At 40.6% G+C, this 17,135-nt stretch overlaps 1 protein-coding gene across 2 annotated transcripts in view; it reads left to right on the top strand.

Annotated features, from left to right (window-relative positions):
- LOC117947235 (copine-9-like) overlaps nt 1–9,846 on the top strand; it is a 79,609-nt gene extending 69,763 nt beyond the window's left edge. Inside the window, exons 20-21 of one of the 2 annotated variants that reach the window (XR_004657193.1) lie at nt 3,171–5,589; nt 9,728–9,846. Coding sequence is in view for 1 of the 2 variants with exons in the window: in XM_034875931.1 (XP_034731822.1) it covers nt 3,171–3,353 (183 nt within the window). In the remaining variant the exon portion in view is untranslated. Of the gene's footprint in view, nt 1–3,170; nt 6,401–9,727 lie in introns of those variants that run through there. The other variant, XM_034875931.1, reaches the window with a different exon arrangement.
- Nucleotides 9,847–17,135: the final 7,289 nt, after the last annotated feature.

Here is a 17,135-nt window from a genome sequence, read left to right as displayed (position 1 = left end):
ACATACATACAGTACATGGTCAAGGTTGGGTTTTTTAATTAGAGGCTGAACCACAGCATTTTTAAAGCTAGATGGGACTGTGCCATTCATAAGAGAGGTATTTATTACAGACTAGTCGTGTTGTTTACTGTACCATCTACCCTTACCATTGCTGGTTTTCTCTGCCTCCCTCACTTGATTTTACCATCCTGCACGCAGCCTTTTAAATAACATCTGGTTTGCTGTCTACCGTCTGCATGAATCCAAGTAAAGCAACATACTTTGGAAATATTTTTGCGTGCTGCTTGCACAGAGACGACGGTGTCAAGACACAATCTCTTAACGATGTGAGTTGTGCGAGTGCTGAATGACCGCCATCTTTGACAGCTAGCTATCGCCCCGTAAAAGGGGTGTCTCCACGCAGGTGTCCTGTCGGGAGTTTGGGGGACAGTCTCTTGAATTTTCAAGTAGGCCCAGATCACCATGTGTTCCTGTGTCCCCCAGGGGTCAGTTAACTTGTTTAAACTTACTCCTGTGGTCTTTTTGAATGACTTCCAATTGTACAATTATAACCTTTCCCACTAAAGACAATAGCCAGGTGTTAACGTTATCTTTCTTTTGTCCAGTGGGACAGAATCATTAAACATGCAAGAAGACATTAACATATGTCATTTTCAGCATTTTAATAAGCAACCAAAGGACAACACCATGCAATCTCAGAAGACTGATTTCCCTACAGAGTCCGCCCACAAACACTCTTCCACATCTATCGTTATTTTTAAAGTCAACAAGAGACAGAGAGAGATTTTTTTAAAGAACAGCAGTAAGCCCATCAGGGACTGATAAAACCAGGTCTGGCAACAGTAAACAGTACTTTTAGAAAGCCAGATATGAGAACACAAACAGGAAGCAAATGTAATTGCCTCTGATAACGTGTGTGCCTTTGAACTTTTGCATATTAGAGGAAAACCAGTTGGCAGAGCATATAAGGTACATTGAAAAACAAGCTCTTAGAATGATAAATGTATAGTGTCTAGATGTTGAGAGGAGGCGTTTGCGTATATAAGATAGCAAACATGTAATTCTAGCCAAAGGACATGCTATTAACTGCAAAATGAGGATCTAGTTCTAATGTCAACATTTATAAATGGCCTCATAAAGTAATGGTAATCATAAAAACAATACTTCATACTTCCTTTAATTGCCTTTAACCTTATTGTCAGAATAACTCAATCAGGATGTTTACACTTAGCACAAGAAAAGTCTTGCTGCTTAACATTTACACACATTCTTGTTGTTATTGATTCAATATGATGAGAGCCTTTACTGCAATGACATTGATTTTTCTTCTCTTGTTATAAATTAATCATATGTCTCCCCTTAGACCACCAGTAATGTACAGTGTCATAAAATAATGGGCAGTTGTTTTAAAATATTATCTTGACTTCATTATCCACCTGGTCTGAAGCATTGTAGGTATTCAATGTACACTTGATTTGCCTGTGAGCAGTTTGTGCAGGTGGAACGGTGGGTCTGAGTACAGAGGTGGGTTAAATATAGGATTCTTGCCATGCAGTTATGACCATAAAACATAAATGTTATTATTGTTAGGTATGTCTTGAAAAGAGGATTGCAATTGAAGATAGCTACTAAAGGGACAGGCTTCATAAGGGATTCAATTGAATTTTATTAATACTGTCAAATCATAAGATAGTTATCTCAAGACACTTTACAGATTAGATCTAGACCACACTCTCTTTTTTTTTTTTTTACAAAGACCCAACAATTTTCCCCAAGGGCAAGTATTTGATGTAGCAGTGGCGAGGAAATTCTTCCCATCTCTGACAGACCCTAGTTTTTGGTGTGCGGCCATCTGCTGCTGCTGGTTGCGACACAAACATACAAAAATATGATTCATAATAAGAATAGCAGTTGGTGTCATGAACCGTGGGAATTATAATAATAATAAAGATAATAGAACTATGACTAAAAATACTTTAAAATAGTAGTAGGAGTGCACGGCGCAGCCGAATATCTCTTTACATACAGCATGTGAGTACAAGAGTTACAATACAATGCCCTGTCATTCAATGTTTGTGCACTGTCGGACATGATAAAGTAGGCAGCACAAATTGCCACCACATATAAGATTACATTGATGAGAAAGTAATTGAGGGGCTTCACTGTGAGAAGTTGGGGCAAGGGTCCCTCGCGCTCAGGATGGTAATTAATTAAAGCTTCCACAGACAGATTAAAATCCAAAACAATTAAAAACACATTGGTGCTGAGACCAGAAAACACATTTTGTCGTCTCACGCACCAGGAGCCAAATAACTTGGGTAATTGTTCCTTAACAGTCCTGTCACGTCTGAATAGAGCCGTCCCGAACATTTAGATAACAGAAGTTGACTGTCTTTAACAGAAAGATGAAGCCAGCACTGTTGTGTACTTCATTTCTGAAAAGGGCTTATGAGAAGAAAGTCCACGTTATCAGTCTTTATTACTAGGGTGCGGCATTGCTAATTAGCAATGGCTTTAAATGCTGTGGTCTATATCCACGACGTTCCACTTCAAGAATTGTTCCGTTGCCGCCGGAAAGTCTGCCTTAAGTCTTTCTTTTCGGCCTTCTGCTTCCTTTGTGTTGGAATTTTGAGTGGAAGTGGAAGTGGAAGTTTGATTTACAACAACTTTAGATATCTTCTCCTCAGATCTTTGCAGGGTGAATCCAGACAGGTAGCTATGTCCAAATCTGAGTTTTCTATTACAACAACTTCTGAACGTACACATATTCCACGAAAACAAGTTCTTTCCCGAGGCTATTTTGCGTGGCTCTGTCCGATGCTTGCGCTTAGCACCGCCCATGACGATTGTGATTGGTTAAAAGAAATGCCAATAAAGGCAGCACGTTTTTGTCCTATCCTGGAATGCTGTGTGAAAAGCTTTACCCTCCTCCACAGTGCTGTGAATAAAGGGTTAGCAATGCTAGACTACAGTATAAATGCTCTGATGTAGTACATTGGAGATTTGTTTTTACAAAATGTCTTAGCATCTTTCCTTATTCAAATAGAAATTAAATAAAAAATGCATACAGTACATATCAAAACTGGGACCATATGTGTATACAGTATGTGTATCTATATATGTGTATACAGTGTATTTAACATCCATCTTTTATTTACCCCTGCTTCTAGTTTGTTCCATTCAGAGACTACATCGACAGATCTGGCAACCAGGTCCTCAGCATGGCCCGGCTGGCTAAAGACGTCCTCGCGGAGATCCCCGACCAGCTGCTGTCTTTTATGAAGAGCCGAGGAGTTGAACCGCGACCGGCCCTCTCCACCTCGCCACTACCGGAGCTACACCGGCATATCTGACACAGCCACAGCCACTCGTGTCTGCCTCTCCCCCCTGACTCTCTCTCTCTCTCTCTTCCCCTTCTGCTTTACTACACTCACTGCCCATATATTTGTCACTTTAAAAAAGAAGCAGAAGCATCGACCCGTGACTTGTCCTCTTCCTCTCTTATCACCAGTGAATCCAAACAGGCACATCTCCCCATCACAGCGGGCGCTCATCCCTAACTGACCCACTGCTGTTCGTCACCTATTCTCTTCACTAACTCCCCCGTCATACAGCTGTACCTTCCATTTACTGTATGAAAGAGCAGTGAGTCCGAGCCATGAGTGTCCTGTCCCCCTCCTCCCCACTGACTATCATTCAAAGCTTCATTTTTTTAAATGTATCTGTCAATTCCCCATCACCAGACACATGTTTTGCACAAAAACGTTTTTTTACATTTGTGTCCTTGTCCTCAGGAAGTGTTGACACTATAGTCACATTTGGCAAGAGTCCCAGGAAGTGCAAGACTTTAAATGAATTTGAAGCCGGTCCCAAATGAAAGCAGAGCTCTATATGAGCAAGCTAGCCAAGCTGTTTTGGCCAAGCTTTAGACGGTAATCTATTGGAGTGATTGGTCACCGTGAGGTCAGGTGTCAGTGATTTATACTTTTCCATCTTCATCAACACGCTATGCCAAATCTTTTTTTTAAACTTAAATAGAGGCTGCCGGAACAATTATTTTAATCCAGGGGGTTTTCAAGCTGTGTGGCATGCCACCCTAGGGTCAGTTAAAAGAGGTGTGTGGGAGGGTGGGGGGGGCTTGAGGTAAAATGACAGGTGCATCTCAGTGTTCATAAAAGTCATCTTCGTAGTTATTGTAGTTCGGCCAGTTCATTTGGACCGCTTATTGCCCACAGCAGTTAGAGCTGCCACAGAGGCTGTGACACACAACTCCAGGAGGCAATTAATGGACTTTAAAAACCCGATATTTGCAAATTTGCGTCAAACATCACACTCCTTTCCTGGAGTCATCTGGCACACATTCTACACACATTCTTTGACTTAGTGTGTGTGATTTATGTTCCTGCAGAGGTCCCACGCTGAGCTTTCACCGTAAAATACGTAAGTGGCCTGTTTTTATACTTGTGGGTGTGTGTATTGATCTCTTAAAGAGAATCGCAGGGCCGGCGTGTGTGTGTGTGTACATCAAGTGAGAGAGTGACGGCGATTAGCTTCCACTTGAGTGCCGACTGTTGAGGCGTAGTGGGAGAAACAAAGTGTCCCCCTGTGCTTTCTGACCTCGGTGGGAAATCTGTAGCAGGAAAAGTTAACCGTCTCCTTGATTTCATGTTGTTTATGGAGAAGAAGAACTAGGGAACGAGTCTGGGGGGAAATGCAACGCTACCAAGCCACGTGCGAGCAGTGTGCGTTGATGAGACGTGTAGTTACATTTATTTTTAGGTGCACGTCAAGCTACAGCATAGGGTTGGGCGTAGAGTCTGTGTCTCCACGTACCTACGTATGTAGCCGCGGCGTAGATTTAACGCAGAAGCATAAATCACGCTTTACACTGTCCGGGATAGCCTTATCTTTGTGTCCATTGTGAATGAACGTCTATGAATAATACGTGGAAATCAACTTGCATGAGAATCATCAGGTTTTAAAGTTTTCCTCACTATCAAAGTACTCCTGTGTCCAGTCTGTACATGCATGAGTATATTGCAAGCATGAACTGCTGATAGCTGATTCTGCATATTTTTAATATCACAAATGTGTCAATATGTGAACAAATATAAGCAGGAGAAACAGCCAACAGATTCCATGACAACATTATACTTCTTGTTTACACTGCCCCAAATTATAGATACAGTAGCCTAGTTCAAAATATGAGTGCTTGGTAATGGTTCTTAAGTCAATAATTATTAATAATAGGAGGGACAAAATCTATTAATATTACCGGGGGTGGGGGGTGCAGTTGTCTCCATTCTCTCTATGAGCCCACAGTGTCAGACTTTGAAAACCCCTGGTTTAATCCAACTAGATGAATTAGTCACAGACCTTCACACACAACACACAAACACACACGCGCACACCTCTGTCTATCATGCCCCCTCCCCCTTCTCTTTGCTCAGCGTGGGCTGAAGCCGGGTGCAGATTCCTCTCCTGCTGTTAGAGAAATGCCAGTCTCTCCGGCTGCCCTGCGGAGAGGAGGAGGAGGAAGGAAGGAAGGAAGGAAGAGACAGGGAGGAGGTGGGAGTAAAGAGAAGAGATGTAAAGGTGGAGGATAGTGAGGGGGAGATGGAAAGAAAAAAATGGAGTGTAGTGAAGAGGAAAGAGACAAGTATGGACAAAGGGAAGAGGAGAGGATCCAGAGATTAGTTTGTTTGATGGGAGGAAAATGGGAGACGGTGGCAGATGAGAGTTGGAGATAGGAACATAGAGAGTATCTCAGTCTTTACTTTGAGTTTGTACTCTGTCTGAAAAGTCTTTGTATGCATATGTTTTGGGTAAATAAATCCAAATGAAGGACAAATGCACATTCTCCGACAAGCAATATACCTGACTCCCAGTGTAATGTTTTCCCGATGCATGTCCCTCCCTCTCCCCTGCCATGACTTGACATTTTATTCCCAGGCAGACTGGAGCTGTGTATACAAAGTGGCCAAAGCCTGTCACCTAGTGTTCATTGTTTATATGGCAGGGTATCTTTATTATGCATGACTAACTGTACATTCCTATACTAACTCACACAGTACAGACGCATGACCTGATGCAACTGTCCTTACTGACTGTGAGCGCAGTGAATTCAGACATCATAAGGAACTACAAACTCCAACACATGTATGCTCTCATGTGAAATGTGATGGTCTCTTTTTAAAAGACGTTTTTGTCAATGTCAGTGTAATGATGGTGGCTTAGAGGGGTGTTCATACTGTTTCATGTGTTGTGTAAGTATATTGATTTTTTTATAAATGTGGAGTATAATTTGTTTACTCGTCAAGGTTTTTTTTTTTTTCTTGCATGTTGAGAAATAAAAGCCTTCCAGTGTTCAAGTAGTTGTCATTGCAAAAGATTATCGGGGTTAAAAAAAAGAGAAGTACATCTCAAAGTAATATGCATTTTTCCTTGTGTAACGGTACATTTTAGTTTGTAGATTTCAGAACTAACTAAGTGTCTTGCAGAAATTTGGTATATTCACTAAGCAGAACTTGTGAATTTCCCCATTGAGAGACATGTATTTTTGATATTTTGCAATGATATGGAATGTTCCAAGGGTCATCAAAACATGTGTTAGGTCTCTGCAAGACACCAACGGTATCAAAAAGTCTTCTGATGGATCTTAAAGCCTGTAGTGTGACTTTTGTACTACAAGAGCATTTTTGTCTGTCTCTTACCTTTGTCTTAATGGCTGTATGAATAAGTATACATTCAGCCTACTGATCATTGTGTTGATGAAATTCTCATTTTCACTGTGTACAGTACAGTTTCCAACTTGTTTGCTTATACAGTAGATCTACAAAAGCCTAGATTTGTGTCTGTAACAAGAAATCTATATTGTATGTTGACGTTTTTATGAATGTCTAATAAGAATGTAGTTTTAACAAGAAACCCTTAACTGTTTTGTCAAATAATGCTTTAATATGAGGTTTGACTACGTTTGTGTTCACTCATATCTCCTGTTGATGAAGTTGATGAACAGCATTCTAGTAACACCAGGCATAAAGCGACACAGGCTGATTATTGTATGTTGTTCCGCAGATAGATAATAAAGGTGGCAAGTTGATTCATAACACTACGCAGAGTTCTCCTGAAAATGCGTTCTGGCTTTTAATGCTTGACACAGTAAATGGATTGAAAGCACTTGAATACACAGGACTGTACATAACGTGTGCCGGCCTTGATTTAAAGCACTATCCCCTGTATCTGTTTCCACCGTGTGTTGAAAATAAATGCAGTAGTTGACAGAGAGTTGTGATGCAAATATAAACGTAATACCAAGTGAAAGTGGCTTCATCTGTCCGTCAGCAGGGTTGAGTTAAGCTGTAATGTGGAAATCTCCATAACACTTCAAATGTGTTGCTATGTAATTACAGGGAGGGGGGTAAGGACTAAAGGTACATGCACGCCAGAAGCCCTGAGAGGCAGTTGAGAGAGAAGCAATTCTGGTGATCCATTTTCCAAGTCTGTCCTAATCTATTCTCTCTTGTGTTTGTGACTTAATAACTGGTAAAAAAAAAAAAAAAAAAAAAAAAACTTTAGTGCATGTTACTTAGAATTCCTCATGGGGGAGACAGAAACTACGCACTATAGCTTTAGGACATGAACACAGGAAAGGAAACAGTTTAAATCAGAGTTAGGAAATGGATCACCGGAAGGAAAAAAAACTGTTTCACTTGCCTCTAAGGGCTTCTGTATGGACACAATCAAAGAAAAAGACGTGCTTTTATTTGCTTTTGCATTGTTGCACATTGCTACCTCCAAACATTCCCAAGTTCCTGGAGGTTATGAGTTCTTCAGTTCTCAATAGGGGCTCTTAAAGTCACAAGCTTCTGATTTTTTACCAATATTTAATTGGGAGTGACAGCCAATCGGGTAAGGCTAGAGGAAAGGAGAGGTAAATAGAATACCGTGATAATGACAATAAATCATGTTTATTTAAAAAAAAGAAAAAGAAAAAAGTTCAATACATTGACTTAATAAATCAAATCAAATATTGACATAGGCAATGTTGACAGTGATGAATATGGCTGTCTGGAGGGTAGGAAACCAATCTAACAAGTTGTTTGATGAGAAAAAGGGTTAGTGATGCAATAATTGTGTGTATGTGATTGAAAACATACAAGTTCCTGCACAGGGAATCGTTGAAACAGGCTGTTTATTGTTATTTAAGCATGCTGTTATGTAGATAGTAAAAAAAAAAAAGGGGAGAAATAGTCGATGCAGAGCCTTCTGTGACGGCCTATTAAACATATTGACTTAAAGAAGCCGAGGAGCAGTTCTGCTCAGATGGAAAGATGCTACTAAAGGTCTACGTTCATTCAGAGAGACTGAGGAGCAGCTTAGGAAGTGAAGGGCCACGTTGTAGAAACACTGTCTCCACTTCATGTAGGTGCACTCACCCAAAAATGATTTCATTTTCATGTAGCCACTAGCACATCACTCGCCTGCAGCTCTGGACAACAACAAGCAGATCCTGATGTCATTACAGCCTTCTTTTTTTTCTCTGTTTCTAAACATTTTTTATGAGTGTGTGGAAAGAAACAAGGAACAACATCTGGCAAAAACGTGTGTTTTTAAAGGGACGTGAACAAACCCGGTTTTGTAGGACTTTGGGTAATAGGTCAGAGAGGCTTAGCTCAGGGAAACTTTGGGCAAACAGAAGCGAACACTTAAGGAAAAAAAAAAAAAAAAAATGAGGACGAAAGAGGAGGCGCAGTTTAAGTTTGCAGCGAGTTGCTTGAGGGTTAGTGGAGTTGGACAGGCTACTGTAGGACTGTGTGCAACACATTTCAAGAAAATTGCTTTAACTCGTGGTCTCAAACCAAGTATATTGAGGGTTTTGTGCATGTTCCAAAGTGGTTTCCTCACACATTGACTGGAACAGGTTTACATTTAGCTCACCAAGGCTATGTGATGAGTTACAAGACTGTTGGAATGACTCTGCTTGATTCAAGGAGACGGATTCCACTGTCACAAATGAACGTTGAGTAAATAATCAAGGAGACGTAATTGTGTTGTGTTGTGCATTTTCAAAGATTCAATAACAACAAAAGTAGCCTTTCGGTTTTTTCCACTTACCTCACTGCTGAGCTGCTCAATAAAACAGCTTTTTGTGGTTTGTGCGCTTGTTGTTTCTCTCACAGATGAGAAGCGCTGTGGACGGAGAACTTACACCAAAGAGAAACATGGCCAAAATCGGCTCAGTCATACGCTTTGTAAACCCTTTAATCAATTTCTTTTAAAGGAATAGTTGAAAATGGTACAAAACCTGCTTACTTCGTTATTGTAAAGTTCTGTTAAAGGAGTAGATTAATACCACTCGCATTTCTGGTTTCTAAACATGAAGCCACAGCTGGTTAGCTTAGCTTAGCATAAAGACTGGAAGACAGGGGAAACAGCTAGCCTGACTTTGTCTAGTAGAGTAAATAGATACACCAACCAGCAACTCCAAATTGAATGTGTACACAAACAAAAACAAAGGAAAGAAACAAAAAGGAAATCACTAAGCATAACTAAGAAATAGTTCAGACTCCAGCGCCTTGCAAAATGCAACCTTGCTGTCTGAACACTTATACAGTAATACAGTTTGGAGCATTGGTCATTTAATGTGTTTTTATGAGCGTTTAAGTTGCTGGTGACTGGATTTTTTACCTAATAGACAAAGAAGGTGGGAGTAAAGAGAAGAGAGATGAAGGTGTAGGACAGTGAGGGGGAGATAGAAAGAAAAATAATGGACAAGGCCATAAGAGAGAAGCGGAAGGATACAAGTATGGACAAGGACAAAGAGCAGAGGAGAGGATCCAGAGACTAGTTTGTTTGAAGGGAGGACGGTGGCAGATGAGAAACTGAGTTGGAGATAGTTTTAGAGAGAGTATCTCAGTCTTTACTTTGAGTTATTACTGAAATGTCTTTGTATGCACATGTTTTAGGAAAACAAATCCAAATGAAGGACACTTTCCCATTCTCCAACAAGCATTATACCTGACTCCCGGTGTATACAACCCTTGTAGCCCTGCAGAAAGTAATTATCTATGGGCCCTTCCCCACATCCAAAGCTTCTCATACCAGCATATTTTTGGGCCCTCCTCAAATGGGGGCCCTGGGTACCTATGCATGTCCCTCCCTCTCCCCTGCCATGACTTGACGGTTTCTTCCCAAGCGGACTGAAGATGCTCATACAAAGTGACCAAAGCCTGCCACCTAATGTTCAATTCAATTCAATTGTATTCACATAGCGTCAAATCACAACAACAGTTATCTTACTGCGCTTTTCATGCCGATCGGTCCGGTAAGCTGGTATTTCAGACAAAAAAATGACTTGAAGCCTAGTCTATATCGAAATGTTTTATTTCCGCTATTCCGCAGGATGTCCTTTACTCTCAGCTGGATGTCCGTCACCTTCCTCTTTCTTTATGACGGCTTTCTAAACTATCGCCAACTTCAATCGCCAGAATCTAGCTGCTGTGCAAGGTAACTAGATTTGACGTTATGCATAATTAAGCTTTTGGACAATAATCTGCTTATTTATACTTTTTTAACTCTGCTGTCATTTCCAACCCTGCCGCTCCCATCAGCAGATTGACTTCACCTGCTCATTCTCCCCACTCACCTGTTCTCCATTCCCTCATTAGCTCCCCAGTATAATGAGGAGTCACTTTTACCAGACCTCTGCCAGATTGTCTTTGTGCTTCATGCCTTAGCGGTCCAGGTTTAAGATTGATGTTCTTGTCCTAGTTTTGACTTAGTCGGATACCTTCGTGCTGTTGCTTGTCTGGATGTTTGCGTCCTTATTAAGTAAAGACTCTTTGGTTCTACCTTTCCCTTGTGAGTTGTGCTCATGGGTTCTTTTGTCTCTGAATTGTGACACACCCTGCTTCCAGTCTTTGTGCTAAGCTAAGCTAATCAAACTCTGGCTCTATTTTCATATTTGGTGCAGTGATATGAGAGTGGTATCAATCATCTTTTTAACTCTCCAAAAGAAAGCAATAGGGGTGCATCCAAAAAAGTAGAACTGCTCTTTTAATTGTCTACATCTCAACGACAACATTTAAACATTGTTTGCCATTGAAGAGGTTGTGTTGGGTAACAGTTTTGGGTATGACGCTGCAGTACAAATTCTGCTGCACCTTCTTGCTACAGAGACAACACTCATGGTAATATGAGCTGGTAGTTTGGATGAAGTTACCCACTAAATGCCAGGTAGGCTCTGCCACCGGCGCAGCTACAACTATACTGACAGCATTGCATCTTATTGTCCTTTTCTCATGTCAGTGAAGTCTCCTAAATCTACTCACAACTGATCATCTCAATGTGAGCAGGCAGTCCAGCGTTTGACAACACATTTTTTCCTCATCACAAAATCCCTCTGGTCTCTTCCCGTCACTGGAGTCTGGACAGACAGAGACATAACTTAAAGCCATTAAATCACGAGTTGGCCCCCATCGTGTACATACAGAAGCAAACTATTTTAGACTGAGAACAGATAGAGGAGGAAGGGGATACTTAATACCCCTGTTTTGCAGTTTGAGTGAAGGCAAAGCTTTGTTCTCTGTGTCTGTAAACGGTTTGGAGTAGGACTACAGACCCAGGACTTGGAGGCATTATATTCTCTGTGGAGCATGGCAGTAGCCTTGACAGCGATGCTAAACACTGCAGCCTCTGTCTTGGGTGGTTTTGGAAAACAATGGTGATGATGACTGAATGTATTAGTACTTTTTAGAGCATAGTAGATCCCAGCAGCAAAAGGTCATGCCTTTTAAAGGTAATATCCCTAAGGTTTAACCAAAAAGTGATGCAATGAACCCTCTCAGCCCATGGCTTCTAAGGAAGGGCTGGACACAATATATATATATCTATATACACATGTGTATATATATATATATATTTATATTTATAGAGCGCCATAGTCTGGGCGCCAGGCTTTGGCTGCCCACTTCTCTTATCTCACCCTCAAAGCGTTTCTGTATCTTGGGGATATCGTAATTTCACAGGCTGTAACGGTAGTAGCATTTGGGGGGAGGGGCATCATGTGGTTGTTGATGAGAAAAACTGATGGGTTGATGGGTTAGTATTCAGGTCATGTGACTTTATGCCAACAGTCCAAAATCCAAAATGGCAGCATACGTGAACAAAGACATTGGCCACGAGGTAAGTGTTGTTATATTTTTCACGATTGTGATATTTTACTATGATTTTCTTTCACAAAATAGTTAGTTTTACATATTCTTGTGGAAATTTTAGAAATGATCTTCTCATGACTTTGACAATCAGGCATCAAATGCCTGTTTCCTGGGGGATATATTGCCCATATTAGGGTATAAAACAGGGCTAATCACTCACACATATACTTGTTTTGAGGTCCGTTCTCTACTAGATATTGTGTAGGAGAAAGGTGTGCGACATTGATTACTTTTTATATTACTCTCCAATGTGTATTATTGATGAATTTACCAGTGTGCACATGTTTTCAGGGAATTTCTGTTTTTTTGGTGTATCAAGACACACGGCAGAAAAAGTGATTAACAGCCAGAAGTCCCCAGGCCAGTGGATCATATGAGGTATGACAGGATTGACCACTTCCCTGTCCTCTCAGTGAAAGGCCCATGCAGGATGTGCCAGGTAGAGAAGACATTGTCATGTGTCAGAAATGCAAAGTGAGGCTTTGCGTGGTCACTGGTCAAAATTTACACAACTGTTTTCCCAGCTTCCATTGCCCATAGAATAAATCTGGTGTGAGGCACCACAGGGAAGATGGTAGAATTAAACAGGAAAAAAGTTATGAAATGTTACATTTATTTTCTACATTGGCAATGCATCTTGGGGGACAAAGTTTTTGTACTGTTGTATGGTTAACAAGAAATAATGTAGCTAATTTGGCACACGAATAGTATATGAACTATAAAACAAATGCAATGCAAAATGTGATATGTTTAACTGTCAGTGTAGCTGCTCAGTGTGCATTTTGCATCCCCCAGTGGTCTATACACAACTGTGGGCATTGATGGATTACGGCATGGGCTATGTGTGCTCGGTCCCTGGGGGACTGCAGCAGCAGCAGCAGCAGCAGCTTTGACTGCTTGAAAAAAAGGTCACGCTTTTTGCTTTAATGAGCTTGTTCCCTCCGAGGAGCTGTCCCCTTTAAATGGCTCTGGTTCCACTTTCCACTGACCTGTCAGTCTGTTCGGACATGATGCCCGGAGGTTACAGTTTCTTTAACCAGACTACAGGCCTACATCAGGAGGGGCTGATGACAACTTTTGATGTGAGACTGTTACGGATCCCACAATGTGGGGAAATATATCCAGCAACTAAGTAGAAATCATTCTCATTAAAAAAAGCGCCCTCTTCGTTTCACAACAGAGGAGCTAAATTGTAATTTCCCCATAGGAGGAGCAAGAGAAGTGGAATAGGTAGTTGAGTTTGCTCGTTTAATAATGACATGTTGTGCAGCCGATTGCCTAACGTACAAGGGGCACCATGGGAACGGCTGTTATATTTTTTATCAACCTTGATAAATTGTAGGTAGGATATTTTTTTTCACACTTTTTCATAATGGTAATGCACCGTGTTTAATCTAGTGGTTTGCATACGTATCTGTACCCTATTAGATTGTGAGCACTGTGCGCTCTTTGCGATAGTGTACCTGAAGGCTACTACTTGCGCGTGTGTGTGTGTGTGGGTAGTTGTCTGGCAGAGATGGGATATCTACTAGAGTACAATGACAAAGTAATTGTATTTTGTTACTGTACTCAAGTACATTTTTCAGAATGTTTTTACTTAACTTTACTATTTATTTTTGGGCAGATCTTTTACTTTTAGTTCTTACATTACAACACAAATATCTTCTTTCTACTTTACCGTTATTCTTTTTCCCTTCATCAATACCGAATTCAATCTAATTGAATGGGAATATGCGTTGCACTTGACGCACAATTACAAGATGACTCAACATATTCGGCGGGAAATCGTTGTGGCTTGATGGCGGTAACGTTAGTACATGACAGTATGGATGGCCACATGATGGAAACTGAAGAAAACGTAGATCCCAGAGATTCGGCAGACAAGCAGCAAGACATTCCCAGTCATCCTCGGCCTTATCTGAGAGAGATGTTTGAGACAGAAGGCATCGAGAAGGACTCCTGGCCAACGTGCTGCGTAACTCTAAAAGTATAGGGAACTTCTTAATTAATGTCTGTTTAGTAATTCATATTTTATCCTTTATTTTCTTTCCAGAAACCATATTTGAGCACACACAGTACATGTACATTCCTTTAAATGTTAAGGGGAAGATTAAAAGAAGAACATCTTAATCTGTGAGTTCTCACAGAATCACAATTAAATTCAGCTAGCACTCCAGTAACATTTGTGTTGTCCAGGTAGCTTTGCATAAAAAAAATGGTTGTCATACTTTTACTATTGTGGTATTTAGGAAAAGTCAAGAACTCATTTTTATGTGAAACTACTTGTTTGTCATACTTGCTTCCACTTCATTAATAATCTGTGGACTGAGAAATGCAGACAAATAAAAGCCAAAAAAAGCCTTTTGTGCACCTGATCCAGTTGGCCACCAGCCAGTAGTAGCAGAGACAACAAAGCAAAAGACATTAATCTCCTAGCAGGCATTATGGGGATTTAGCATATTTTGGTGCCATCCTTCGGGTTTGTGTCTGAGTGAACTACTTTTTTCCCCACATTAGCATCAGGTATTTATCAAACACCCACTCACACAGAGAGAGATGACCCTGCTCCATTAGTTCCTCTAAATGGAGTATCTGATTTCAAATATCAGGTTGAATAGTGAGTAACTCATTTACACAGGCCTTGCATTTGGTAAATTTTCACCATGGATATGTTCACACTTTTTTTTTAATCTGCCAGCATCTGTTTTACACGTAGACTGTATATTAATGGACAAAGCATCCGGTTCTGCGAAGTCCCGCAAATGCGGAAGTGCCTTTAACCTGCATTCTATCTGAATTCCAGCAGGGGGCGACACATGCAAAAGGAGGTCGGTTTTTGTAGAAGTATGCAAGAAAGTGACCCACTTCTCACTTTATTTATAACCTCAGTAAACATTTACATAATGAGTTCATGGTCTCAATCGTTAATTTTAAGTCTTCTGCAACTGAGAATGCTGTTAATTTTTTTGAATTATGGTCTTGTTGATTTCAAAGTCGGCGATTAAGCAGGGGGTGTTTTAGGGCGTGGCGATGATGTGATTGCCAGTGAAAGTGTGTAGCGTAGAGTGTTAGGGTTCCCCCCTCTCGTCTAAAATTGTCACATCTGAAACCAGGATGGCTGCGACCGTAACAGCAAACTCGACAACGGATAGCAGATCTCCACAAACCGTTGGGTGATGTCACACACGCTCCGTCCATTAACACACAGTCTGTGCTTTAACATTGTACTCTTATGGACAAAACTGTGTTTTCAAGTCCTGAGCGCTTTTTTAACCCTTGTGTTGTCCTTGGTTAAAACTGGCCCGTTTTCACTTAATTTAGTTTGTCACAAAAAATGGGCGGTGGAAACTAGCGCTGAAAATGTCCAGAAAAACTCACCCACAACATTGAAAAAGTGAAAAGAATGTGGGAAAAAGCACAAATATTGTTGAAAAAACAATTTTTTTCATGATTGACGGGAAGACAACACAAGGGTTAAACACCACCACCAACTTCTTTTTTGTAGCTAGAAGCGTCTTTTTGAAGTTAAAAAAAAAACTTTTCTTGAAAAACAATTCCCAGCGTCAAGCGCTTTTTTGACAACCGACCAATGACAAGCGGAGTAGCCAGACCTGTCGCCTTCACCACAACAAGAAAAAAAGGAGTCGGCGCAGCAGATATATACGGCATGACAGGGTGCTCCCTGTACAGGGAACCCGCTTTGTTTTTATGTAACGTTAGCAGCGCTGCACACAGCGCTCTAGCTCGGATACTGTAGCTGTAGCTGTTGTTATTGCAACAAAAGGTGCTGTCTGCTGCTTTTTGTAATAAAGCCACCTTTTATTCACGACAAAAGCGCCTTATCTAACTGTTTCTTGTCAAAAAAAGAAGCAAAGAAATTGTGAACATAGCCTGAGGAAATCCGTGGGAGAGAATTCTGCTGTGGGAGATAAAAGATAGTTGGATGTATAAAAAAAAAAAACAATGACAATATGAGAAACGTTTCAGGATCTGTGTGTAGGTAGACAGGTTTTGCCAAAAAATAGCTTGATGGCTGAGCTTTGTTGACAACAGAATTGGTTCCTAACTTCAAAAGGCAGGTTAGAACTTTGGCCTGGATGTGTTTTTATAAGTTAAACCAATGAAAAGGGAAGAAGAGTAAATAAGTGCAGGATGCATGGACATAAAGTAAAAGAACAGAAGCCGCCATCGTCACAGAAACACAAATGTACAAAATGACCGTGATGTGGGACAGTGAACTCTATCACATAACATGTGCGTCATTGTGACTGAAGTCATAGTTCATTAACCAGTCTCTCTTGCGTTCTCTCTCACTCTTTAACCTTGGAACAAACTTGGACTCACTTCTGACCAAAGTTTCATGTGTTGCTACATCTGCTGTCATCTTGCAACAAGAGTCACATATTACAGTAACACTCATATCAGTACATTGCATTAACCCCTGGATGGTGTCTCTGGGACCTGTTTCAATGTTTGCTAAAAGAAAAAAATATGCTTTTTATTATTTCTTCTAACTCAAACTCATTGGTCATGGCTCATTTTCTGTGAAGAACATAAAAAATAGCTAATTTCAATAACTGCACACGGTACCCAGTTTTTAACATGTCAAGGACTTTCACCTGTTCTAATCAAGTTCTCAGAAATAAGCACCAATAATGATTCGAAAATCCGAACTCAAACTTCCTCAGTTTTCTCACAAACAACGAAAAGGGTCGTATGATCATATGTGATCTCACAAATGGCAAATATGAACCATACATCATGGTATATATATATATATATATATATATCATCGGCAATTGAGCTAAAGTAAACATCTATTAAGTATTTTTACAAAATTAAATTGTTATGGCTGTGTTGATTTAAAAGCCTGGTAATATAGTGGGTCCAACAGACCCGGGAATATTGGCTGTCTAA

This window comes from Etheostoma cragini, chromosome 7, assembly GCF_013103735.1.
Source record: "Etheostoma cragini isolate CJK2018 chromosome 7, CSU_Ecrag_1.0, whole genome shotgun sequence".
Classification (NCBI taxonomy): Eukaryota; Metazoa; Chordata; class Actinopteri; order Perciformes; family Percidae; genus Etheostoma; species Etheostoma cragini.
Note: the sequence above shows the minus strand (reverse complement) of the source record. Positions and strands in the feature narration are given on the sequence as shown.